Below are 27,830 nucleotides of genomic sequence, written 5' to 3'. Positions count from 1 at the left end.
CAAGTAGGCAGAGAGGCAGGGGGAGAGAGAGAGAGGAAGGGAAGCAGTCTCCCTGCTGAGCAGAGAACCCGATGCAGGATTCGATCCCAGGACCCTGGGATCATGACCTGAGCTGAAGGCAGAGGCTTTAACCCACTGAGCCACCCAGGCACCCCTAAAGATGAAGGATTCTTCAGGAAGAAAATCATGTTGTGAAATGAAGAAAAGGAAGAGATTTCCCGATTTAGTAGACTGGGCATGAAATCACACCTCAGTGTATGTATATGGTCTGTAGAAGAAGTCAAATCAGGGTTTATGCACGCCGATACTGATATGCATTTTTTTCCTAGTTATTATATGTTTAAGGCTAGAGAAAACAAAAACGGTATGTTACATTTACAATTTATGTATTTTTAATTATGTCTATGTGTATTTACATAGTTCATTGTATTTAACGAAGAATATTTCCCTTTTCCACTTCAAAAGAGACATAGAATGATTATGTATGACCTCATTCATCCTCAGAATAGTCCCCAAAGATATGTTTTTCTTTGTTCTTCAGAAAACTGAGGACAGAGAGGTTAAGGATCTAGCTCTAGTTCACACAGCAAGTAGATGGTTCAGCAGAAGTCAGACCTGCTGAGTCTGGTTTTGAAGTGCTCATACCACTCCGTTACATGTGTAACACACTTCTAAACAAACAAACAAACAAACAAACTCTAATTGGCATTTAATCTGTATAATTAACTTAGGCAAATAACTAGATAATGAAAGAATTTAAAATAGATATCATAGAATATTAGTAAATTATGAAATAAACATCCACTTTAAAAATATCATGTCCACAAATAGACCAGAGAATGTTCTTTTTATTTTTCATAAGTCGAAGCATAAGATTTCCATGACCCAAGCCTGACCTGTCTCATTTTGCTCTGCCAAATAAAAAGGGAAGACTGTATTAGATATAACATAACAAAGGCTTTGCTCAGTGATTCATGCACTGGAATTTTAATGTTATGCTTTTCCTAACAAACATGCTTTTAATAAGGCAGTAAACTGTATTTAGCTAACGATGAAAATAATTGATCCATTTCAGGCCATTAAGGCTGTTTTATTTATTTATTAATTTTTTACTTTACTTTCATCTTACTTTTCATTTTCATGGAAAGTACAGAGGTAATAGCAGATGAATTTCAATTAGTTTCAATTAATGCCATAAACTGTTGTAATGCATTAGGTTGCCGGGTTCCATCTGAAACCACCGTCAAAAACCTCCCTGTTTTGTTTGCAGTTGAAAGCAGCATTTGAGCCTGTGATGTGAGCTATTTTCCAGGACACCGGAGCAGTTCTAATAGTTTAGAATAATTTACATCTATAAGCCTAGCTGACTCCAGAGCCCAGAAAACTATTTCCTTCAGACTGGGAGAATTCCATCACAGAACCACCATTTCTCCTTTGGAAGTAGAGGCAGGCAGCAAAAAATAGTGAATGGGGGTGGGGGGAGGGGGGCAGGTGGACAGTAGTGATGTTTTGGGACCGTATCTGCAGTTTTAATGGGCAGACATTTCAGAGTTGACTTCCTCCAACTCACCATTCATGGCTTCTGCTACCCAGCATCCACCGGTCCTTCTAGAGCAATCCCATTACCATCCCCAACAAACAAGCCCCTCCCCTCAAGTCCTGGTATTTCAGCCAAGTCAGGTTGGGGGTGTCCCGGGACTCAATGCGTGATTCCCTGATAGACTTGTCAGACCCAGTCATAGCCACAGAGACACAGGAGATTTTTTTCTCAGACTTTTGTAGGAAGGACTCTGTCCTCAGCTCTCTCCCGCCAGCCCCGCCATGAACTATTGAGAAAGGGGGAAATTAGCACTGCTAGAGCAAAGGCTACCTATCACGCAAGATGTCTACATTCTTCCTGGTGGTGTTATGGTGACAGGAAGAGGAAGCCAGGGCTGGCAGGTGGAGCGACGGCAATGGTACAGACACGCAGCCCTGCTCAGCTTTCATGAAGTGCCAGGCTTCCAGTTTCTAGCTTCAAACACCATCATCCCGTAACCGACTGGAGTAGAAGCTAGAAGTGTCCACAGCAGCCCACACCTGCCTGCATGACCACCACACCTGCCTGCAGGGCTACACGGTCTTCCCCAACCTGTTCCTTGTGGATCTCTTTCTCCCTACTTAGATGGGGTGCCAAGGACGGGAGGTTCACCTTCCTAAGGTGTTGTTTTGTGCACTGATTATTCCTCTTCACTAGTTCCCCAACCCCTAAAAAGTAGCCAGTAATAGGACACCGGGGAAGCTCAGCTGGTTAAGCGTCTGCCTTCAGCTCAGATCATGATCCCAGGGTTCTGGTATTGAGTCCTGCATCTGGATCCCTGCTCAGCACGGAGCCTGTATCTCCCTCTGTCTGTTCTCCCCCTGCTTGTGCTTGCTCATGCACTCTCTCTCACTCTCTCTCTCTCTGATAAATAAATAAATAAAATAATAAAAATGTAATAAAAAGTAACCAGTTAAAATTGGGCGTGGTCGGGCGAGGTCTTCCACCAGCTACTCTCCAAGGGTCTGCCCAATACAATTCACACTCTCTCTGTTTACTTATCCTGCTCTTCTTTAAGGCTGAGCTCGATCCTCTTTCTCTAAACTTCAGTTTCCAGGACTCTCATGATGGACACCATGCCTCTCTACAACTGGTCAGGCCCCTGGTGTACACGGATCCCCATTTTTTTTGTGTATACTGTGTCCTAGACCATGTCATCACCAGGGGCTGAGATTAAGCCCTGAGGGATCTTTGGGGCATAGCAACAACCTCATCACACATAGCAGTAGTAACGCCAATGGCAGCCTATATTATTGATATATATATTGATATATATATAGATAGATATACATATAGATATTTGATATATATATATACATATGCAGCCTATATTATTGAACTCATACTCTGTATGACACTCTGTTCTGAGTTGAGCATGAAGTATCTTATTTATTTCATTTAATCCACACAGCAACCCATATGAGGAAGATATGATCTGGAATGGGACTAATTCAATTCAAGTCTGAATAGGACTCTAATTGTGGAAAAGCTACGAAGAGAAAGAGCTTCCTTCAGGCAAGAGGTTAACAGTTTTCTTTCTAACTTTTCTTACAGGAGAAGTCTTTTGAAAAGGAGCACCACACAGAATTGAAAGAATCTGGCAAGGCTGAGTTTCCCTGATGTCACCCAGAGCTCTGGGGCCCAGCTTCTGAGAGTTAAGAGCACCTCCTTGAGAGATGCCCTGGGAATGGGAATGTCATTAGCACTAGACCTGGGGGAAATAGCTTATATTTAAGACAAGAAGCTCATTTCTACACACTTCTTATCTTGGCTGTTCAGTGGCCAAAAGCAGGCCCGCAGAGGGGCTTTGTGCAGTGGCTGATGGGAGACATTCTTAAATCTTCCAAAAGCATTTATTTTCCTTTAAGCAGACAGCAGAGTGACACCACCTCTGAGAAGTAGTCAAGTCATCAGAATATCACAGATGCTCTTCCCCCATCTGACAACCAAAATCATGGGGGAAAAAAAAAAAGAAACTGAAAGAGGGCACAGTGTTTGTTGCTCTGGGATTTCTAAATTCTCTGCCATAAACATTCAACCTCAGTAACCTGCACTGTCACTTTCAAAGACTCCTACCCCCTCCTTTTTTGGGGGTCAAAATGCTCCTTCTTCCTAACATCAAAAATGGGCAATTATTCGAAGTTAAAACACTGCATTATGCCAGGATTGGTGATAGTCCTAAAACACACTGTGATTTTGTACTGAACCATGCATAGACTTTTGTGCTTTCTGGGAGTTTAAGTTACAATTGGAGACCTACACGTGATGAAATGGTAATGATTTGTTACAAATCCTATGCATAAAAGCAGGTTCTGCAAACTATGTCTTCATCAACGGTTTTTGTAAATAAAGTTTTATTGAAACACAGCTTTGCCCATTTATTTATGTATTGTCTTTCTTGCTGCAATGGCAGAACTCAGTGGATAGGACACAGCCCATATGACCTGCAAAGTCCAATATATTTGCTACCTGAACCTTTACTGTAAAAGTTTGCTGGTCTCCAAATTAAGAATTATTTAAGTCTATTTAGGTTGCAGGGCAGTGATTAAAAGATGACTAAAATATTGAAACAGTTTTAAACACATACATATGCAAAACTGAAAATAATCCAAGTTCTGAGGGAAACAGGAAACATACTTTGACATGTTTTAAATCTGAGTCTGGTATATATCTACATATCCCACCTCTACCTACAGGTTCCAGACACACTTGGTTTTATGAGTTATTTCTGTCCAACGTTTAGACCCTATTTCCATATTTCAGACCCTAGAAAAATACAGAAAGCTTCCAAAAAACCCTTGGTGAGACTAGCGTACCCTTAATTCCCCAAACTAGACATGTAAAGCTTATAAGAGAAAATTATAAGCCAATCTCACTTACAAATTTAGATCAAATAGCCTATAAAACATTAGCAAATTGAATCTAACAGTGCATTGATGGTCATGTGATACCTCGTTTTTTATTTCTAATGGACTAAATGTAGTAACTTAACAAAAAGTCAACTAATCCCTAGTCGTCCACCCAAAATCAGAAGAATATGTATTTAACTTTAATGTTAATTATATTAATAACATAATTAAATAGGACTTAAATAAGTACATTAAAGAGATAAATAGACTTAATTTACATATGGATCCGAAGAGGACAGGCTCTTAGTGTTTTTCACCTCCCCAGACCACACGGAACCCCAGCCTCGGGAGCGTAGAAGCTAACTGAGTTGCCGAAGCTCCCCGAGCTATAGGCTAACAAAGCGGCTGCACTTGGTCATCTCCAAAAACTTGACTCCCAGGTTTTAATTAAGGACAAAGAGGTAGCCAGGCCCCATTCTGGTCGTCTTGCTAGTCAACCAATTTCAATTTAATCCAAGCAACAGAGAGGAAGATGCTTGAGAAAACACTTTTGAGTGGCAGAGGCATTTGTTGAAATGGTTTACTGTCTCGTTTTGGTTCAAAAAGTGGCATGCAACTCGAAAATGTGTGTTTGTGGGAAGGACTGTGCACACACCACCAAGAAAGAGAACAATGGATCAGGAAGGGAAGAAAAGAGCCCTTCCAACGCAGACCTTTCTTTTTTTCTTCTGAGGTCTTTTCGGCTTCACAAAAGGAGACATATTTTCCATATAATTGCTAAACATGTTTGCTTATTAAATTATTCTTTAATTAGTTAATGATTTTAGCCATGCTTTGCTCTTCGGATATTCATTTTGTGTAATAAAATAATTATAGATAATTAAACTATCTCGAGCCTTTTTCTTTCCCCCAGCAAACATGCTGGGTATCCAAAAATGACAACAAGTTGTAAATTAATCTGGAAAACAAAGCATGACAGATGAATGATTTGGTTGGAATTAATTAGGCACTAATTATATACTGGAACTAGATGAAGAATGAGACTCATTATAAAAATAAAAAGCAATTCTGCAAAGATGCACAGTTAACCAACATCCTTACCTTCTGTGATGATGGAGTTGTTCCTTATCCAACTCAGGGCCTTATAGCAATCTTCTTCATCGTTGAGAGTGAAATGATTGCAAGGAACTTTATCAGTGTACCTCTGCTTCCCGCTGTTTGGAATCTCTCTGTTTGTCACGTGTTGACTAATATCAGCCCCTGTAGGGCACGGGACCTAAGGTATGTTACAGAGACATGCTTATTTTGATGGTAGTAAGGGAAGCATGGACACAGCAAGAAATACATTTGTGAATTTAATAAAATAAACATAGCAATGTCTGATATAGATATGCCTTTTTCGGTCATTAGATACAATCGGGTTTTAATTGAAAAATAAAACACAAAAATCAGGTGGAATGACCACTCAGAGACAACTCTTAAAAGGCATCACTCTGGTTATCTAATGCCACATAATGAATTATTCTAAAATTCAGTGGTGCAAAAAACGACCATTTATGAGGCTCACACATTCTGTAGGTCAGCAATTCAGATAAGGGCAAGCTGGAAGGTGTCAGAGACCTCAGCTGGGAAGACTTGTAGGTTGTAGGTGACTTGATGGCTGGGGGTTGGATTCATCTGGAGATAAACCATCTCACTCCTTTTCCCCCCTCTAAAAAACATGCCAGGTATTCAAAAATGACAGCAAGTTGTCCTTATATGTCCAACAATTGATGCTGACCATGGACTGGGATCTTGGGGGGGATTGACCAGAGCAGCACATGTGGCCTCTCCATGTGTCTTGGGCTTCCTCAAAACATGGCGCCTGGGTTCTGAGGGCAAGAGTCCCGAGGGAACAAGTACAGAGAGCTCCATGTTCTTTTCCAACCTAGTCTTGGAAATCTAGGAGTATCTCTTCTACCCTGTTCTATTCATGGAGATCATCATCAAAGCTTGGCCAGGATCAGGGAGAGGGAACCTAGACTCCATCTTCATGCAGGAGTGGCAAGGCCATGGAAGGGCACATGGAATCGGATTTGACATAGCCATTTTTGGTAAAACCAATCTGCACAAAAGCAATATACTAGGGGCTGAAGTCCAACTTCACAGAGGGGTGAGTCAGAAAAGAAAATGAGGGAAGTAGACTACTATTTACTTACAGAAACTATAGAAATATTCTTCACTTTGTCAGAGAAATATTCTCCCTCTCCCTCTGTCTCTCTCCCTTCTTCCCTCCTTCCCTCTCCTCTCTGTTTCTGTTTCAACACACAACCCTCCCAGTATAACTTCTGTTCTCTCCCTTTTGACACAGACATGAGTGGAAGCAGACACTTTCCTCTAGTAAGGGAAAGCAACAGTAAAAACATAATAAAGGCTAACACTTGTCTTCAGTGTCAAGGATACTGTGGCAAACTCGAAGGCTCCATGCCCTGGCCAGAGTCTGGTCACAACTCAGCTCTGTACAGTTGGTGCCAGGGTAGAGTATGGGTTCAGTGTGGCCAGATCTGATTTCTCAGGAAATACGAGGTACTTTTTTTTTTTTTTTTAATGTGGACTCAAGTTTTTCATTATTTTGGCTCAAATTAGATTCAAACAAAACAGGAAACAACATGTGTTGGAGAGGATGTGGAGAAAGGGGAACCCTCTTACACTGTTGGTGGGAATGCAAGTTGGTGCAGCCTCTTTGGAGAACAGTGTGGAGATTCCTCAAGAAATTAAAAATAGAGCTTCCCTACGACCCTGCAGTTGCACTCCTGGGTATTTACCCCAAAGATACAGATGTCGTGAAAAGAAGGGCCATCTGTACCCCGATGTTTATAGCAGCAATGGCCACAGTCGCCAAACTATGGAAAGAACCAAGATGCCCTTCAACGGATGAATGGATAAGGAAGATGTGGTCCATATACACTATGGAGTATTATGCCTCCATCAGAAAGGATGAATATCCAACTTTTGTAGCAACATGGACGGGATTGGAAGAGATTATGCTGAGTGAAATAAGTCAAGCAGAGAGAGTCAATTATCATATGGTTTCACTCATTTGTGGAGCATAACCAATAGCATGGAGGACAAGGGGCGTTAGAGAGGAGTAGGGAATTTGGGTAAAATGGAAGGGGAGATGAACCATGAGAGACTATGGACTCTGAAAAACAGTCTGAGGGGTTTGAAGTGGCGGGGGGGTGGGAGGTTGGGGTACCAGGTGGTGGGTATTATAGAGGGCACAGCTTGCATGGAGCACTGGGTGTGGTGAAAAAATAATGAATACTGTTTTTCTGAAAATAAATAAATTGGGAAAAAAAAATTAGATTCAAACAAACAAGACCATGACAGCCAAGTAAAATAGCACAGTGGCATGAGTATTCCCAGTGGGCTAGTACCTAATCCCTCTGATTTTTTATTTGGTGGCCAGGAAAGATTAAGTGGAAGATAGTGAGGCCAGCACCACAAGCAAGACATAAAGGCCATGTAAGGTCTCTGTTAGAAGGCTTGCACCGGCTGCCTTGTGAAATCATGGTGTGAGGCCGATCAGCTGTGAGGCAGGGATCAGTTTACAGCTATGATGGGCAAAAAGTTCACTTGCAGTAGAGACTACTGTGGGTGCAGAGGAGATTCTTGCTCCCTTGACCAGTGCAGAAAATACATTTTATATGGGGTAGATGGGAATGCCGGCTGTGCTTGAAGAAATGGGGCTTCACTAAGTCTCAGAGTACATCTAGGAAACTTTTTGGTTATGTCCTTCCTCAATATAAATGGTAAGCCCTGTAGATTAATTTGATGCACTTGATTCATTTTCAAGCTGGATGAAATAGCTTAAAAAAATAATCAATTTTAAAACCTAGATGTCCTTTCTCTATAAAGAGCCTGCAGTAAAATTATATGTAGTAAAAAGGAACAATTTGGGAATTAGTGGTCATTTACTACAACAATAATTGTGGAGGTAAAATTTTCTTATTAGCAATATTATTTGTTTAGCAAAATCACACTAAATTTTGGTATTTTTATATTCACAGGTATTATAAAGCAGTCCACATAATGCTCAGGTAAATGATTTGACTTGATTTTTTTGAGTATCTACCATCATTTTAATAATTGTTTCGGCATGTCCTATGACAATTATCTTGACTTTCCTCAAACAAACCCCTAATAGCACCACCCCTATGTTCAGCTTGTTCATACTGCCTTCATACTTCCCTTTGTTACTATATCTGGTATATCTGCCTGTCCTTCAAAGTAAAAAACAATTCCAGATTACAGCAAACTCAATGGCCTTGCTCCACAGTATGGCCCCTGCTGAAGACACAGAAAAGGAAAGAAGCACGAAGAACCATGATGGGTTGAAATCAGGCACTACCAGAAGCCCAGCTTGTGTTTTAAAAAGAGGATCTGAGACATGTTCCCAGCAGCTAAGTCTTCCCTGGCTGGGAGAATAGGAAGGACGCCTTACAGACACTTGTGCTGGAATTTCTGGAAGCCACCCAGACCACAAAGACATCCCTACAGCTCTTCATCACACATTCATTAATACAGTACTCACTGTCCCAGTCCTTCCTCACAATGAGAGGCTTCTAATGACCAGACACACACATCGAGGCTGGGGTGACAGCGTCACAGGAGACCCACTCAGCAATTCAACATCCATCTGAGAAGGAGACTCAACATCAGGAACCACATCTGTGCTCATCTCACAGACTGTCTCAGAGAGGTTTCCTCCACAGTATGGACCTCAGGGCTGTTGTTCACAGGCCGCTCAGGACTACTTTCCACACCTGGTGGGACTGAGGGTGTCTGTATTCTCAGGAGGCACAACCTTGATCTGCAGAGGAGGTGGCTGTTGCTTTAAATCGATTTGAACTTTCTGAGGTGGAATTTGTGGCATGGCCTGAGGTGGGGGAGCCTACTGGGGATGGTCACTTGCTGCTGAGTAAGGGGCTGAGGTATGTGTTGCCATGGAGAGCAGGGGGTGTTGTCAGTGTGGAGGCTGCTGCTGCTGCTGCAACACTGAGCAAGTGATAATTTGGCCTTGTTGACTGGGCGGGAGAGTGGCTGCACTGGTTTGGCCTGGATGGATCCCCTGGGAGGTCACCACTGTGGTTGGGATAATGGAAACCATCCCTCCTTGAGATACAGTCATAGAAGAGGGCAACAGCTGTTTGGTAATAACCAACATGGTGACATGGAGCTGAGTCCCAGCCCCAGAAGATGTTTGGTTTGCCACATAGGAGGAAAGAGTGGAGTTAACAATGGGGGGGACAGGGCAAGGGGCTCTGTTGAGGCTGGTGCTGGAGACGTTGGGTCAACAGTAGCCACAGGAGGTGGAGGAGTCTGTGACAGCAGCAATGGGTCCAATTCTCCTGTTCCCACAGTGGCCTGACACTCTTGAGTGTCTTTATGTGCAGTCGGAACCTTCAGATGCTCTTTCTTGGCAGCTTTGGTTTTTCTCTTACACACCTGATTTTGCTCCTCACTAAGACTATCCCACATGGCGGCCACAATTTTTGAAACCTCCCCAAAAGTGGCACTGGGATTCTGTCCCTTGAGGGCAGCCTGTGTATCATGGAAGACTAAAGCAGATGCTGAATCTGGTTTCTGAGGTTCACTAGGATCTTTCTTTTTCCTCATCTTTGGGGCCTTCTTCTTTTTTCCTGCTTTCACCACAACTGTCTTCTGGCTGGGAAGTTGCCTCTGGAAATCCTCAACACCAACCTCGTAAAGTGAACTAGTAGGTGAAGTGGTGGCTGAAAGACGATTTGTGGGTGACTTGGCAGGTGGCAGAATGCCACCTAAGCTCAAACTGAGTTGAGAACTTGGTTCAACTGATAAATGGTGGTCAACTGGCTATGCCCCATCGCACCAGATGGCGCATCTGTCATTGATACATCTATTGTAACAGGTGGGCTGCACTTATACTGAGCTCCTAAAGAGTGGTCCAAGTCCATGGTCAAGTCCCCAGTCAGGAGCCTCCAACCTTGCTCCATCAAGCCATGGGTCATGGCTACAGGCATATCCAATGTCTAGACCCCATACTGGGCTAAGAAGCTGCCATCCTGAGAGGGGGAGGGGTTTTCCAGGTCTTCAAAGTGACCAACCACATCTGAGATAGTCAGTGAGGTAAAACAGAATCCAAGGAGATAGGTGGGGTTTCAAATATCTCATCTCCCAAGCTTGGTGTATGGAATGTCCTGGCACCTGAGAGGAAGGGGTGTGAGGACCCTGTGATCATCAGGTAATTGTCATTTCCTTGGCAAACTCCATCTTTACACGATGGCTACCACCGTCTCTGTCCCCTCATCATTCCCACCACTCCCATCAGTGGTGAATGACTTTAAATACTGAATGCTGTGCTTTGGAGGTTCAAAACCTCACCAGAACTCCAATGAGCACTGGAGTATGAAAGAAAATGTTAGGTAATATTATACCCATTTAGTAGGGCATGCTTTAATTAATCAGGTAAAGTCCTTGGCAGAAAATGGCAGGCTAAAGAACAAATTGAGAGCTATTCAACTTATAAAACGTTCAATGAGTCATTATTCCAAATAACAAGTGTTTAGATAAAAACAAAAACAAGGAAGGGGAGGGGCAAAGAATAAAGTCTAAAATGAAAATCAGCTTACCTACTGTGATCCTAAAATGTCATTGCATTTTGATAACCTGTATAGTTCTTGTGTGCACTGAAATGTGTGGGATTGTTTTTACACAATTCTAAATTAAAGAATTAGAGAAATTAAAGGAAAATTAATGAATGTATTTTTCATATTTATACAAAAGGATTTCCACACACTCAGCAAAACTGAAGCTAGGATTGTAAATCCCAAGGCCAATTAATTTGTCCACACAGAACTGAGCAGAATTCAAAAAGTGATAAAAAGGTCTATGAAAGAAAAATCATATTATATCATCAAAGTAAGGGGGAGAATAAGGTTTAATAGGAGAGCATGAGTGTATTTCACCATCCAAACTAGAGAGTGTTCTGCCATTAACTAAATTGCCGCTAGTGATTGGTGAGTAGTGGATGAATTCTCGACAATTCCATCAGATGACTGGAAATTGAACATCCCAGCATCCCTGACTGATGGGAGACCCTTGACCACACCATTTCCCTTATCAAGTGAATAACTTATTGTGTCAGAGACTGCGGTGGCCTCCTCAATATTCTGTCTCTTTTTGTTTGTTTTTAAAGATTTTAAAGATCATAAGCAGGCAGAGAGAGAGAGATGGGGAAGCAGGTTCCCCGCTGAGCAGAGACCCCAATGCGGGGCTGGATCCCAGGACCCTGAGATCATGACCTGAGCCGAAGGCAGATGCTTAACTGACTGAGCCACCCAGGAACCCCCCTCTTTTTTTTTCTTAGTAACAGATTCCTGTTAAATACACCTAGTCGAAAAACTGTATTTCCTAACTAGTGACCTAAGAGGCGTTCAGGAGATTCATAAGCAGGAATCCTTGTATGGAGCAATGGGAAAAGTCATTTTGCTCTAGTCCTTTGTCCTTCCTGCTTCTTATTAATGGATGGCTGGAGCCACAGCAGCCTCCTCAAGATGCTGAGTATGGAAGCCACATGAAGATGGAAGAGAAAAGACAGAAGGGTCTGAGTATCTGATGACATCAAGGAGCCGCCTTCCCAGACCTAGGCTGCTTTTGTCCAGATATTTTTTTTTCTAAAGACTTTTATTTATTTATTTGACAGATCACAAGTAGTCAGAGAGGCAGGCAGAGAGAGAGAGGAGGCAGCAGGCTCCCCGCTGAGCAGAGAGCCTGGGGCTCCATCTCAGGACCCTGAGACCATGACCTGAGCCGAAGGCAGAGGCTTTAACCTACTGAGCCACCCAGGCGTCCCTGTCCAGGTATTTTTAATGAGAGGAAGAAAGGAAGGAAGGCAGGAAGGAAGGAAGGAAGGAAAGGAGGGAGGGAGGGAAGGGAGAAAGATGTTCCAGAATTTCTGTGTTGTGAAGACTTGTGAAGACTTTTAAAAACCACCAAATGTAATTCCTGGATAACATCTGTGAAAGACGGGAGGGCGGGGAAGGGAAAGGGAAAGGAAAGAGACAGAGAAAGTGGGAGGAGAGGAGAGATGGGGGCAAAGGCAAAGAACTCACAGTCTGGAGCCTGCCTTTAAATCCCAGTCTGTCACTTTGATGTCCTCTGACCTTAGACAAATCACTTCCGCATCACTGCCCTTTGGCTCCCTCATTCATAAAATGGGGATGAATCTTACCTTTTGAGATTTACTCAATTTATTCAATTGATGCAGAGAACTGCATCAACTAACATGTGTGGCGTCCCTCAACGTCTCTTGGGTGTTCCTACGACCTTTTGAGGGTCCTGGCATGCCACACTCCTCCCATGGAGGAGACCCTGATTTCTTTTTATTCTTTTATTCTTTTTTTTTTTTTTTTAAGATTTTATTCATTTGAGAGAGAGAGAGTGCACAGTGAGGGGAGTGGCAGAGAGAGAGGGAGAAGCAGGCTCTCTGCTGAGCTGGGACCCTGATGAGGGACTTGATGCCAGGACCCTGAGATCATGACCTGAGCTGAAGGCAGTCGCTTAACCGACTGAGCCACCCAAGTGCCCAAGACCCTGACTCTTAGGAAGGTGTTTTGTAGGATGAATAAGCACTGTATTCTCATTGCTTCTGGTGGTCTGTCTTCCATTGTCTTCCCATGGCCATGACACACAAGTCTGAGCTGCTTTCTGTATTGTACACATCCTTCAAGTATTTGAGGACAGCCATCCTGAACCTTCACCCCCGTGGCTAAACACCAGAGTCTCCAGATGTACGTTAGCTTGACTTTTCCCATCTTCAATGTGACTGCAAGAGCACATACTCCAGGCACCTCTGTTTTTGTGACATATTCTTTGGCACGATGATGTTCAGCTTGTAATGAGCTCATCACATCTGTATTGTTGTCACAAACTATACCCTTTGTCAACATTAGTGCTTTTCTTTCCCCAGTTAATTCTGCTTTGTTGGATACTAATCTACTAATACTAATTCAGATGGCTCTTACCTATCTTAACCATCTTAACTATCACTTCATTTTGAAACTTTGGGTGTCATTTCTTTTTGGTATTTGTCTTGTACTTTGAATTTGGTACAGACACAGAGCCTTGCTGTTGTAACAGCAAAGTGTAAAACCACAGCATTCACCATTACAATTGTTTTTTCCTAATGCCATTCTGGTTTATACTTGTTGAAAGTACTGTGGCTGTTTCTTTGTTTTCCTCCCCGTGGTTACACGAGTGTGTTTTCTCCTGTCTTATCTCCTTCAAGGTTTGGAAGGGGAATTTACTCATGCTATTCAAAAGCATTCATTTGATCTTATTCCTCCTATATGTAAGAGTCAAGACCCAAGTATTACCTTTGGGTTTCCCCTAAGGTAATTCTTACTTGTCCCTGGCCACCTCTCTCCCTATTTTCAAACAACTTGGTCTGGATTAGATTTAGATTAAGATTTGTTATTACTAATATTGCATTTAGTCTCAGACTTACCAGCAGACTTACAGACTTTCTAATTTTTTTTTAAGATCTTATCTATCTGACAGAGATCACAAGTAGGCAGAGAGGCAGGCAGAGAGAGAGAGAGGAAGGGAAGCAGGCTCCCCGCCGAGCAGAAAGCCCGACACGGGGCTCCATCTCAGGACCCTGAGATCATGACCAGAGCCGAAGGCAGAGGCCCTAACCCACTGAGCCACCCAGGCACCCCTTGTCACTTATCTTTTTAAACAATTGTGAAGTCCTATATTTTCCTTTCTGCCTTGCTTATTGGGAGTACACATGAAAGAATGAGGAAGATCATTCTTTTGAGAATGATCATACACAGAACAAGAGATTTTTACTGTGTTCAGATAGGAGAGACTTAGGTGGGCATATAGTTATTGAATCACTACAGTTTCTTCAAAATTCTATGAGGCTAAGTTCATGTTCTTATGCCATTTCCTCCCGGAAAGGTAAGTTTTGGGTGCCTATCTTCTTTTTGTTCTATTTGTGGGGGAGGGTTGGTAATCTGTTATTTTTCTCCTGAAATTTGTTCATTTCCCCTCTACCATTCCCACAGAACCAGAATTCCATCAGAATATAACACCAGAATATAACTGGCTGAGAAATTTTGTCTTTGATTTTACCTGGAATATATGCCTGGATATGGTGTTTAAGTAAGGAAAATTTTCTTCTAGCATATCTTTACTGTCTTTATTCTATTTGTGAGGATGTCTTCTTTGGGTAAACCAATGATCTACAAGAGATACCTTCTCGTTTCTCATGCCAAAGGTATCCTTTGCCCTTTGCCCTCTGACTCAGCCCTCCAGGGGAACTTTATGCTTTGTCTTCAGCCTCTACACTAGACAGCAGCAGTCCTGTCTCTTGACAGGGATTTAATTTCAATCCTTTCTTACCCAACTTCCTTTTCATCTAAGAGTTTCATGGCCTTGTCAGCTCAACTTCTGATCTTCAGATGGCTTCAGCTCCCATTTCAGAGGCTGGGTGATCAAATTGTACTGAGGAAGATGAATGGTTCCTGGAGTGTGTGTGTGTGCATACATGTGTGTGAATCACACATTTTGGAATTTGTCAGGCGTGTGTTCTTTCTCTGATTTTTTCCAAACGTGGTTCCCTTTCCTTCATTCCATGGTACCCTTTGGTTCCAGGTGTGTCTTGCTACACAACAAACTCAAACCGAAAGAGTGGCTTAAAACCACTATTTTATTACTTTCCATGATTTTGTGGGCCAGAGATGTGGGAAGGGTTTGGCTGGGCAATTCCTTCATTCTATCAGTTAACAACAGAAGTCACTTGGTAATATTCAGCTGGTGGGGGGTCAAAGATGGCTTCATGCACATTGTCTGTTGCTTTGTCAGTGATAGCTGGAAGGCTGGACTCAGCTAGAACTGTCAGCGGGAGAACCCACACATGGCATGTCCAACATGGCCATCACAGGGTAGGCAGCTGGACTTCTTCCGTGACCTCTCAGGGTTCCAGGAGCCACTGCTGTCACAAATAAGGAGACCTTGCGCGGCCCTTTGACCCAGCCTCGGAAGTCACACCACATCACTTCCTTTGTACTCTTATCCGTTAAGACAGTCACATCCCTGCCCAGATTCAAGGGGAGGAAATGTAGACCCCATCTCTTGGGATGTTATTTTCCCCCTTTAATCATCCCAGACCCAGGGAGCTCTCTTCATGGTAAGTGCTGTTCTAGACATTGGGAAGTGCCTCTCAGGTCTTACATGGGAAGAGACAAAGTGGTGTACACAGCTCTCTTTTTGGCTCTTTGTTGCAAGCTCTCAGCTGCGTCTGCACCGTTTTGGATGTCCTGCTCTTATTTATCCCACCAAGGACGGAATTAGCCTCTGTGGAGATCATGTCCTATTGCTGACCCACAACACCTCAATAGAAGGAGCATCCCAATTAGCTCTCTTGCCTGGTGGGGTGTTCTTGCCCCACCTGCTGGCTTCTAGGGAGCATCACCCCTTTAAGAGGCCTTGTGAGTTAACACATTTTTTACTCTTCCTCTTGTTGAGAAGACCCAAACCAGGCATGGGGAGGCATCTCTCGGTCTCTCTATGACTCTCCACATGCCATGGAGGGCAGCCCAGGACCTCGGTTGTAAGCTATCCCTGAGTTTTGTGCATGAGCACAGGCATGAGCCCACCAAAAAAACAACCTAATCAATAGGCAGGGTGGGGAGGAGAGTTAGAGGGTACTGAATAGGAGGTAGATAAAGCTTCATCTTCCAAAATGGAAAGGCCATAGATATTGTCAGGAGTTGAAAGATCAAGGATAAAACTTCCATAAACACATCATTTGGAGTTCTGAGGGGTAACCACTGAGGAACCAACAATAGAAATGCCTCCAAGTGGTTGCCCCTAGAGGGAGGGCTTGGAAGGCAGAGACCAGCCCACCTCACATGCAGTCCCACAGCCCAATTTAATCTTTTACTTTGTGCATGGATTTTCTGATTAAAAAATTAAATGATATGTATTTGGATATAAAAAATACTACGTAATATTTTACAATGACTCATGCCATTTAAAGTTCTATTTAGAGGTTAAAGTTTGTAATGATATTTTATAACAGGTTGTTTTCTTGCTTTGGATTTAAGCTTTATTTTCATCGTTAAATTTTTTTTTCCAAGTCACAAAACTGGGACAAAACCATGAGAGAGTTGAAGAGAAGGAAATAGGAAAATAAATCAGAACTTGAAGCCCTCCCCAGTGAATTCAGCAGCCTTTTTTGTATCACTCTATGTACCTTTAATTTTTATGTCCTTCTGGAAAAATTAAATTGGAACTCCCTTTATCACTTCTTCATTTCATTTTTCCCATTGTAAAAAGGGCAAGAGCTTAACGTGCCACAGACTAAAGCTGCAGGGGCAGCTGGACACACATGGGCAGATGCCCGAGTCTCTGGACAGCTGGCTGGGTCTTCCACTCACATTTTCCAAAGTCCACAGTCCCAGGCAGCAGCTGGAACTCAGTGGGGTGGGGGTGGGGGATGGGGGGGACAAGCTTAAGGGGTGTACGGTGCTTTCCTCTGGTTTAATGTTTACAAAGAGGAATACTTAACTATCAGAATAAGGTTTTCTTCCAGTTTATGTTTATCCTTTAGCCAGAAAACAAAAACAAAAACAAAAAACCTTTCCTACACTGTGAAAACTGGATTTCTTTAGCAGCAACAGTAGTGGTGGTGGTAGTCCTGGAAGGAGGAGGAGGAGGGAAAAGAAAAGCAAATACTCAGAGGCGGAGCCATACTCGGCCCGGCCCACTCAGGAGCACGGCGGGCCTCACCTGGCCTGAGAACAGCAGGATATCAACCACTCCCCGGCTCCTGCTCAGAATCTGCCTTTTAACGAAATGGGGCTGTGTGGGTATATTACAGTATGAAAAATGCCACTCTAAGGTACAGAGGAGAGATTCTAGGTCAAGAAAATTCAAGTCCTGGTTCTTAGCCTTAGCTTGGAATCATCTGGGAGGTTTTTGTTGTTGTTGTTGTTTGTTTTTTGTTTTTTGTTTTTGTTTTTGTTTGTTGTTGTTGTTGTTGTTGTTTTAAAATACTGATTACTGAGCTCCACCCCAGAATAATTAAAACAGAGCCTCTGGGGGGTGGGACCTAGGCATGGGTATATTTCAAGTGTCCCAGCTGATGTCAGTGTGCAGCCAAGGCTCAGAACATGAGGAACGTGATGCTGGGAGCTGCTCAGGAGTCTGTGCCCCCCACCACGTGTCTGCCACCTCCTGGCGGGGCTCTGTGAAGAAAACCTGCACAGGCCTCCCCTTGTCAAATCCACGGCCATTCACAAAATGGCCTCACCCAGGATCTTTGATAAAGCACGGCAGTGCCTGGGGTGGGAGCGGATTGCTCCGTACTTGTGAGAAACAAACCCAGCACGGGAAGGCCCATCCAGGTTCGCAGGAGAAAAAAAGTAATTAAAAGACCCCATCTTGGAGTTAAAAAGCCAATTTCCTTTCATTAAAGAAATGCCCCTATTTTTGTGGACCACATGAACTGCTGATGTATGGTACAACGGGAGAATATTGAAATTTGCTTCCCTAAGACATCGAACAGCTTCCGTTGTCTCCAGTAACGCGCGCCTCAAATGTGGTTCGAGAATTTAATCCAAATGGAAAGCATGGTCACTGGGTAATCAATCAGTCACATTTCCTAGTTTTATAACTGAGAGACAAAATAAAATAAGGGTTGACAGAAGGTGCACATGTTTGAAATACTTTCGCATGAGCCCGTCACCACCGCCAAATGTTAGCCTCTTGAGGCATAAATTAATTCACCACAAACGCATGCTGGGTTGCGTCTGGATTCTGCTCTGGTGAGCAGGAAGTGTTAGACTTTTGGACAACAGCTTCAAGAATGACATATCTCCAACTTGCTGTGATTTTTTTTTTTACCCTTGAGCAGAATGTTTTTCTTGGAATGGATTTCTGGGAGGGGTTGTGGATGCAATCCTGGTCGCATGCTCAGGCCATGTGGGCACTTTGATGGAGAGAATGGCAGCTGTCCCCGTGAGAAGGTTGGCTCCTAACCCCAGGGACACGTGTCGTGGTAAACCCCCAGAGATCTCCGTGTACGACCTCACCTGGTACTGCTGCCCGGTACAAAGGATGAGATGGTCGTAGAGCACAATTTCCTCATGGGAAAGCACCACGTGCTTGGCTGCTCGGTCTATGGCAGTCATCCTACCCACCACCACATTGACCCAGGAGCACAGTGACATCAACGCGTAATCTCTGTCCTGAAAACAGTGGCTGCGGAGAGAAAAGCACCGTCGGTGACATTTGAGTAGCTGACAGTGGACATGAATTAGACATCTGGTGAGCTGGTTCGAGTCCCCTAGTGGGCCAAGTCTGTGCCCCTGCCGTGAGTTTCCCAGGACCCCAGCGAGACACCGGGAGATTTTTCATTATGAGATGTGTAGTCACAGATTGACATCTTCCCATTAGAGCTAAATTGCTCCACCTGGTATAGGCCAATCTACAATAGGGAGGGTGTGTGTGTGTGTGTGTGCGCGCGCAAGCACAGGCATCTGTGTCTCTGTGAAATCATTAATATATACTCTTTCTTCTGCTTCTATTTTGTGGTGGGTGTAAACTTCCTTTAGCTGTTGAAACGTCATGTTGACCACAGACTCAGAGGGAATGAGGAAGAAGAAAGTGACATTGCTGAGGATTTCCAAAGGCAGTGGTCAAGGTCTTGAATATTGAGAACCCTTCATATTTGCTAATTTTTTTTTTTGAGAAATGACTCATTCTCAGAATTAGTGTATGGATTCATGCCCCAAAAAACTACACATTTTATTTATAGAAGATGTCAATTAGGGAATTGTGTTTGCAACAAGTACAGTCCCTGGAGACTTTTGGGATTCACTCTGTAGGGCAAAGGCAATTTTTGGAGAACTGATACTTCTGCTATCAGTGGGTCCAGTGTGGGTAGGTTTTCTTCTCTGGGTTCCATCTGAGTTTGAGCATTCTACTCTAACATGAGAAAAGTGGGGTTTCGATAGCTTTGGGTTTATTTAAAGAGTTTTATGAGGGTGGTTCCAGAATTTCCCGAAAGGCCTGACCTCATGAACATGACCTTTTATTTATCCTGTTCTGAAGACCCAGAGTATAGGGTGTTTCATTTACTTTTTTAAATAAATTTATTTCTTTTAGAGAGCAAGTGAGAGGGGGAAAGGGTAGAGGGAGAGAGAATCTCAAGCAGACTTTGACTTGAGCATGGAGTCCAACATGGGGCTTGATCTCATGACACTGAGATCATGACCTGACTCAGATGCTTAACTGACTGAGCCACTCAGGCACCCCAACGTGTTTCATTTAAATCTAGGCTTTGCTATGCCATGGCCTGTGTCCCTGATTTGGCACCAATGAGACCAGACCCTGGGGACTCTACATGCCCTTTCAATACTTAAGTTTTTTGCCCTCTCGACATGAGGTAACTGCCCTCCTCACATGCCTTGACCATTATACGGGATGAACACGAGAACATAAAAAATGCTGTTTGGTCAAGTGGGATGTGTATGTGAAGGGTAGTATTCTAAATAATATTAATGATGCATAATCCTGTTTACTTTCCTTGGAGGCACACAGGATTGTGAAGTGGTAATGGGGGAACATTTTTTCTTTTTGATCCACACATGAATCTGCTCTCACCACACAAAAAGAATTCTCGTAATGGATGCACATTAGACCCCGTTATAAGGGCCTGTGAAAGAGAAGGGGGCTCCGGGCTTTGTATCTTTCCATGAGACAACACTTAAAAACAAGAAAATTTCTTTTTTTTTTTTTTTTTTTTTTTAAGATTTTATTTTATTTATTTGAGAGAGAGAGACAGTGAGAGAGAGAATGAGCGAGGAGAAGGTCAGAGAGCGAAGCAGACTCCCCATGGAGCTGGGAGCCTGATGTGGGACTCGATCCCGGGACTCCAGGATCACGCCCTGAGCCGGAGGCAGTCGTCCAACCAACTGCGCCACCCAGGCGTCCCGAAAATTTCTTTTTAATAAGAAAAAAAATCAGGGACTGGCCTGTCACCAGAATATAATAGATAGTGGGATGAAACTCTCTTTTAAAAAAACCTTTTGGTAACTCAAAGGAAGACAGGAAACTTCACCGATCTCACTCATTTGTGAGAGACCCACAAAAGACTGTCCTTATTTGCTACACCAACTCTTCATAATAGGAATGTACTGTCAGTTGTCCAAGATGAGAAAAAATTAAATATAGTTACTGCACAGGGATTAGTCTTATGAGGGTTTGCTCAAAGATAAAAGTTCTCAAGGGAAATTTGGGGAAGATTAAGAGAGTGTTATTTTTAAGGACAGCAGGACAGTGATGTTGATAATTTCAGAATGCATATTTCAGAGTTAAAATCTGAAGGTCTGTCCAGGGGGAACTGGCACCAGGAACACTGTTTTATTTTGTATTTTTTAGGAAACTTCAGAAGAATCGAAGAATGTGGGGTGCTTACTTTTACTGTCTGTTACTACACTGAATGACATTTGCCAGTTTAAAGTATTACTGTGTAGGCAACTACTGTCCATTCTGGGTCTTTGTTAATTTACTCAGCAGGTAGGTGAAGTTAGACGTTGGAGGCTGTTGGTGATAGTTTTCCAGAATTACTTCCTAAGCAAAGTTAAGGATCATTAGGATTCTAACATGGTAAGGACTGTCTCATGGGTTGGTGACAAGATAGATACCTACTAGAGTTCTCTGGAAGAGAGAGAAAGAACCAAAGAAGGAACATCAATAAAACTTCATGTTTCTCAAGTGAGCTTGACCCTGACTCAACACTAATGTCAAAATTTGTCTTCTTAGAACATTCTGGAAACAGGTAATAAGCAGGAGAAGAAAGCATAATTGGAGGATGGGGAAATTTTTGGAAGGGGACATATGTACACAGTGGCCAGCTTGCCCCCAAAACCAGTGGTCAGAAGACTTAGGCCAAAGCTCCAGGTGCAAAATTAGAAGCCAACTCTAGGGGAGCAATTATAAGCAGGGTAGAAATATGTACTTCATGAAATCAGAGCCCTTCAGAACTGGAAAGAACCTTAGAGGTTTTCCTAAAGGATTTATTGTGACACTCTAAAGAAGGAACATCACAATTAACATTCGTTATTCAGGGCTGATTGTCCAATTAGTGGATTTCTCTGCTTCCTGTTTCTCCTCTCCTCCCACTGCCTTTCTTTCTGCTATATCCCAGAATGTCATTAGCATCTCTACAAGACACTGGACAGGGGTAGGTAGGGGGGATGGGGAGACAAAAAACAGGTTCAAAAATTAATAACAACAATTATCAAAACACTGGTTAGGGCGAAGTTCAACATTTGTAATTAGAATGAGGACTTTAAATTGTTAAATTTATGGATGTCAAGGCATTAGTTATTTTTAAACTCCGTGACCAGGGATAATTTCCCTTATTGAGGTAGGAGGATCATTTGAAAGGCAACATCCTGTTTACTTTTCAATTTGTGGTTTCTAAGAATTATGATAACATGCAGTCTCCCACCCAGAGGCATCTGGCTGTGTTATTTAGTCCATGTCTATAACCTGATTGAGAGAACTTTTGCAGGTTACTTTTGGATGTAACTTTCATCTGTTTGACATTATTTATGGAGCACCTGCCATGTACCAAGTAGTCCCAGATGCTGGGAACACACTGTGAACAAGACAAAAAAATCCCTGCCCTTATAGAGTTTACATTAGAGGTTAAAGATTCAGAATATAAAGAATAAGTGTGATTTTAAAAGGCAAATTATCAAATATTTAGAAGAACTTCTGCAGCAAGAAAAGAACAAAGCAGAGGAAGGAAGACTGGAGTGTGGAAAAGTTGACATTTAAGCCAAGAATCCCAGAGGAGACCTGCCTGCTGTGGTTTAGGAACTTCAAGGAGGCTATGGTGGCTAGAGTGGCAAGAACAAGGGTAACAATGGCAAAAGATGAAGTCAAAGAAGCAAGCAGACAGGGATGGATCTTAGGTTGGAACATTCTAGAAATTTCTAGGAGGACAGAAATGTTCTGTAGCTGCACTGTCTGATACGGCAGCTACAAGCCACATGGGGCTGTCTGAACACTTGAAATATGGCTAATGTAATTGAGGAGCTGAATTTTTAATCTCATTTAATCTTACTGAGGTTAAATTTAAATAGCCCTGTGTGGCTAGTAGGCCTCATATTGGACAGTGCCGTTCTAGGCCATTGATAGTTGACACAATCTGATTCATGTTTGTGTGGCATTGCTCTGGCTATCGTGTTGAGAAAGTGGAGAGGCAATGACAGAAGTGGGGCCACCAGGTGACTCCCCACCTAGTCACAGGCAGATCCCATGTGAAATCAAACCAGCAGAAAGCCATTTGCTAACTGTTCTCTTCTGTAGCATGCCCAACATGGGCACTGACAAAAACCTTCATCAAGCTGACTGAAATGTTCCTCATGAGACATTAATCAACAAGACCAACATTTCCTGGGAATCGTGTCATTTGGAAGACAGGCAATGAGGGAAGGAGATGCACACGGGTTGATCCTCTGCCCTTTGTCAGAACTTGCTGTTACAGTAATTTTAACAACAACAGCAACAACAACAAAAAACTCCAGCAAGGTTGACTTTTCATACACTTTTCACTGTCAAAAACTCCAAAGCTCAAAGACATGAAATCCCCTTTATAATAGGGACATCCACCTGAATCCGCATTCATCTGGCTCAAAATCCATATCTTTTTTACTACTCTGATGATGTCCTTCAAGAAAAATAAAAGTTCACCATCTGATAGAAGTGTTAGGTCAAAAGGAGCCTGGTTCTGCTGGCAAGGAAGCTGCCGTTTTTCTCACTGTTTGAAGATCTCTTCATCCTGGGTTCTAAAATGAACACCCCAAGAGTGAACAATTTCCTTCCTCCTCATTGGAAAAATTGGGACATTGTTTCTAGAGGCAGGGAGCCTAGTAATTCTTGTACCCATGCTTTGCAACAGGAAATTAAAATTAATGCAAGCTGTGTGATAACGAAATGGCATTTTCTAGAACAGATGTTGACAAATAGTGATTCTACTGGGATACAAACAATGAAGCTCGCTATAGAAGGTCATAGCATGATCAGCCCCTCGTGACAAAAGGTCAGGGGGTTGGGGTAAAGGGTGCCCCATCTTTGTCTCCCAACTTTGAACTTTTGGGGAGTCGCCTAGTCTGATGCAAATATCAAGCTTCCCTGTGCTGTAGGGTCACTCAAAAGCCAAGTGCAAGAGATAGCTGTGTCAGCAGGCTCCATCCCAGCTGTTTAGACGGCAGACATCTTCCCACAAATACAAAATGGCAGCCCAACTCTCTATTCCCTCATTAACAGATTTGTACTTGTATGTTCTAAGTGAGTTTGAACTCCAGGAGAAAAGCCTGCTACTCTTCCCTTTCCAGTCTGAAATCTACTACAGTTGACCCTTGAACAACATGGGTTTGAAATGCATGGGTCCACTTACACATGGATTTTTTTTTTCCTCCAGAAATATAGTACAGGACTGTAAATGCATTTTCTCTTCCTTGTCACTTTCTTAACAACACTTTCTTTTCTCTAGCTCACTTTGAGAATACAATATACATTGCACGTAACATACAAAATATGTGTGAATTGACTGCCTACATTATTGGTAAGGCTTCTGGTCAACACTAGGATATTACTAGTTAAAATTTTAGGGGAGTCAGGGGTGCCTGGTGGCTTGGTGGTTTAAGCCTCTGCATTCGGCTCTGGTCATAGTCTCAGGGTCCTGGGATGGAGCCCTGCATCGGACTCTCTGCTTGGTGGGAAGCCTGCCTCCCTCTCTCTCTCTGCCTGCCTCTCTGCCTACTTGTGATCTCTTTCTGTGTCAAATAAATAAATAAAATCCTTAAATATATATATATACACATATATATGTATATATATATATATTTTATAGGGGAGTCAAAGGTTGTATGCAGATTTGGGACTGCATGGGGGTCAGTGCCCCTTGTTGTTCAAGGGTCAACTGTGTTTAGCATAAAGTACACACAAGTGAGGACATTTAGGCATCAGAATGAAAAAGCAAATGAAATTCTTACTCGCTTGCTAAAAATTTCCTTTGTTCAGTGCCCAGAAGCCTTTTTCCAGGGAGTCCATGGGTTGAAATCAGGGTGAGATTACTAAACTTCAGGTGAGAGCTAAGGAGAGAGAAGAGAACACATAAAAAAGGAGGTAAAGCTTGACTTGGTGAATTATTATAATTCCATTAAACTTTATTTCATGTGTCATCCAATTGTTGCATTTTCTTTTCAGCAACTCTTTTGCACAAACCTTCCAACAGAACTGACCATTTCCACGAAAGAAGGAAGATGGCCCTGAAGCAGCTAACTGCAGAAACTTCCAGAAGCTACAATACTGTTGTGCCCAGCACCATTTCATTTTTTAAAAATTTGCTTCTCAGAGTAAAGCAAAATAAAGCCCAACATTGGGAGGAGGGAGGAAAACGGAGTATGAATTAATGCAGAGTTCAAATTGCAGACTACTTCCAAGAAGTTGCTTGGGATCACAGCCACTATGGCTAACATAATCTGAGTGCTTACCCTCAATAGCTTTGTGTGTCCCTCATTTGGTCCTCGAAGCAGCAATACCACAAGGTCAGTAAAAATATCCCTATTTATTATGTGGAATTGTGGCAAAGTGATGTGCTCAAGACTAAACAACAGGGAAGTCTCTAGGCAGGGCATGAACCCAGGCTCTCTGGCTGTAACCTAACCTTTGTCTCCACTGCCCCACAGACATCAAACAGTTGACAAGGATCCAAAGACCATCTAATTCCCATCGGTCAACATTAACTTTATTATTTTCAGATATATATACATATGGCACACCTTGCATTTACTACAAAAGCTATATATATATATTTTCAGATCTGTCATTATATATATATATATATATATATATAATCTCAATTACTCAAATCAGATACCAAAGTATCACCTAGCAGAAAATTCTAGGTTGTTTTTAGAAGTGAAACTGCTTTATACTTGCCTCAGACTTTCTAGGGCCAGAGACACATTCATGCGCATTACCACAGAGATTAATCTTCAAGGCAGTTTGTGCCGGGACAGGGGAAAGTGGTTATTATCTGCATTTCATACAGAGGAAAATCAAGGTTGGCAATACTAGGTAATTTGTTCATGGTCCTGAAGCTCACGGGCAGCAGGTCCAGAGATGAGAGCCATGTCTCCTCTGACCTCCGGCAGTGCCCTCTGCACTCCCCTGGCTGTCCTCTGACCAGCCCTGTGAGCATTATTAGGTACACAGCACAAGCACATAAGCAGAGGCCACTAAGGGACTGATGTGCTCAAGACTCACTCCATGATTCCCCTTACGTATTAAAATATTCGTGCTGCAAATTCGCCCTCCAGCTAAAGTCAGTAAAATTTTATGGGCGAGTTGATCTTTTCCTAGGATGGTGAAAAAGATATTTCTCTCTAAAATCTCTTCCGAGTTCACACCTCCCCTTAAAAAAACCAAATGCCAAAAAAGAATCCTTCACCAGGTTCGAGGGGAACACCTGCCCTCCTTTCCCAGGAGGAAACTGGAAATTTTCCAAACATGGAAATGCTATCAATTTACTGACAATCTGTTAAGTACCACTAAAAACAGGAGACTTTTGGTAACGGCACGGGCCAGCAATGTAATAAACTCAACAGCACCTGACATTTAGAAATAGCTAAATATTATGAAAGGTTGTGCTCTAAGTCTCTAAGGAGGCATGTCATTTAAGAATGAATATTCTTATTTGATACAAAGAAAACCAAGCATGTCTTATCTTCTAATAATAAGAATAAAATTTTTGAATATGTTCAAATAACATAAAGGTCGCAATTAACCTCAGCTACTTAGGGCTGCCAGTCTGCAAATGCACACTGATGACAGGTCTTTAATCTAGTTCCATTTAACAGAAAATGCAAATAATAATAATACATGTTTGTACCTCATGAAGCTAAAATTTATTTTGGCTTTGGTGCCTATGTAATGGAAATGTGGTTTATGTTGTACTAATAATACAGTTACATACAGGCCATTTTTATAGCTCTATGTGAACAGGCGGCTTAGTAATTATACAGCTATAGCTTTTACTACAAAAACAATCCCTTTGGCACTGAATAATTTGAACGATCTAACAACATGGATCAAATGACTTCTAAACTGCCAAATTGTCACACTGTAATATCCTGAATTATGCAATTGTGCAATTAAAGACTTCTCCAGAAGATTTTGAGTGGAGGGCATTGTCTGGATTTTTATCTATAAGGGCACCAGCCTCCCACTCCTTTCCTTTCACCTTAGCCAAATACCTTCTGTGTTCTTCACTGTGGCCGCTCAGGTCCTTTATCCAGTCTTCAAGGTCACTACTTTAGCCTTTCTTGCTCTTCCTCTGATCCCCTTTCCTCATTCTCCCACCTCATAAATAAAACAGAGACCAGCCACCAGGCCCCCTCTACTCCGTTTACCTTCTTGTTACTTCCAGCAACATCGACAAGAATATTCTTCCATTCCCACTAATTCAGAAGACAGGTTCTCACCAATAACCCTGTCTCCTCTTCGTGTTCCTCCCTTATCTCTCCCTGCTTCTATACCAGCACATTTGTCTTACTACTGTACTTAATAAACCTGGAAGTAACCAGTTCGTGCTGATAAGGAGGAGTCATGCAGTCAACAGGGACCAGATCCCTGTCGACTATTTCTCCAAGATGGCTTCCATTAGCAAGGTCCCCTAAGGCCCAGAGTGGTTCCTGGAGCTCCAGACATCACATCTCATATCCACATTATACCAGAAGGGAAAGAGGCATGAGTGGAAAGGGCTTCCCATTAAGAAGAGACTAAAAGTCTCACATGACATTTCTGCTTACATTGCTGGAACTCAATGACACAGCCACATGTGGCAGAAAGGGAACCTGTAAAATGCGGTTTTTCAAAAAGCACATTGCCCAAGGTTCTGTTATCAAGAACAAAGTGCAGAATACATACTGGGAGGCAACTAGAAATATCTACTCATGTTGACTCATGAAGGAAGGGTAGGTGGGCATGTGGGAAGATCCTTCTATCAATCAGGGTCCAGGCAGGTAATAGGTGGCTAACTCCACAGGGTTCAAATGAATAGAGGCAGAGGTGTCTGCAGAGCTCCGGGAACTGAAAGAGGACAGGGAGTCATCCAGGAACTTGTAAGGGTAGGACGCTATTACTGATGTGAATGGAGGAAATAGGAACAGCCAGCGCCATGACAGAGACCCTGGCCAAAAGTTGCAGCCATGGAACATGCTGTCTGGGACAACATTATCTTAAGGTTCTTTTCTATGATTGCTTTTCTACCAGCTCCTCTTTGGCCCATC

General features: G+C 42.7%; 1 protein-coding gene across 1 annotated transcript in view; it reads right to left on the bottom strand.

The window, feature by feature from the left end:
- CFAP61 (cilia and flagella associated protein 61) overlaps positions 1–27,830 on the bottom strand; it is a 298,453-nt gene that overhangs the window by 92,656 nt on the left and 177,967 nt on the right. The window contains exons 18-20 of the mRNA XM_044263545.1: positions 24,531–24,629; positions 18,552–18,720; positions 5,530–5,704 (exon numbers count right to left, since the gene is read on the bottom strand). Of these exons, the coding sequence (XP_044119480.1) occupies positions 5,530–5,704; positions 18,552–18,720; positions 24,531–24,629 (443 nt within the window). The remainder of the gene's footprint in view (positions 1–5,529; positions 5,705–18,551; positions 18,721–24,530; positions 24,630–27,830) is intronic.

Source organism: Neovison vison, chromosome 8 (genome assembly GCF_020171115.1).
Source record: "Neovison vison isolate M4711 chromosome 8, ASM_NN_V1, whole genome shotgun sequence".
Taxonomy (NCBI): domain Eukaryota; kingdom Metazoa; phylum Chordata; class Mammalia; order Carnivora; family Mustelidae; genus Neogale; species Neogale vison.
Note: the sequence above shows the minus strand (reverse complement) of the source record. Positions and strands in the feature narration are given on the sequence as shown.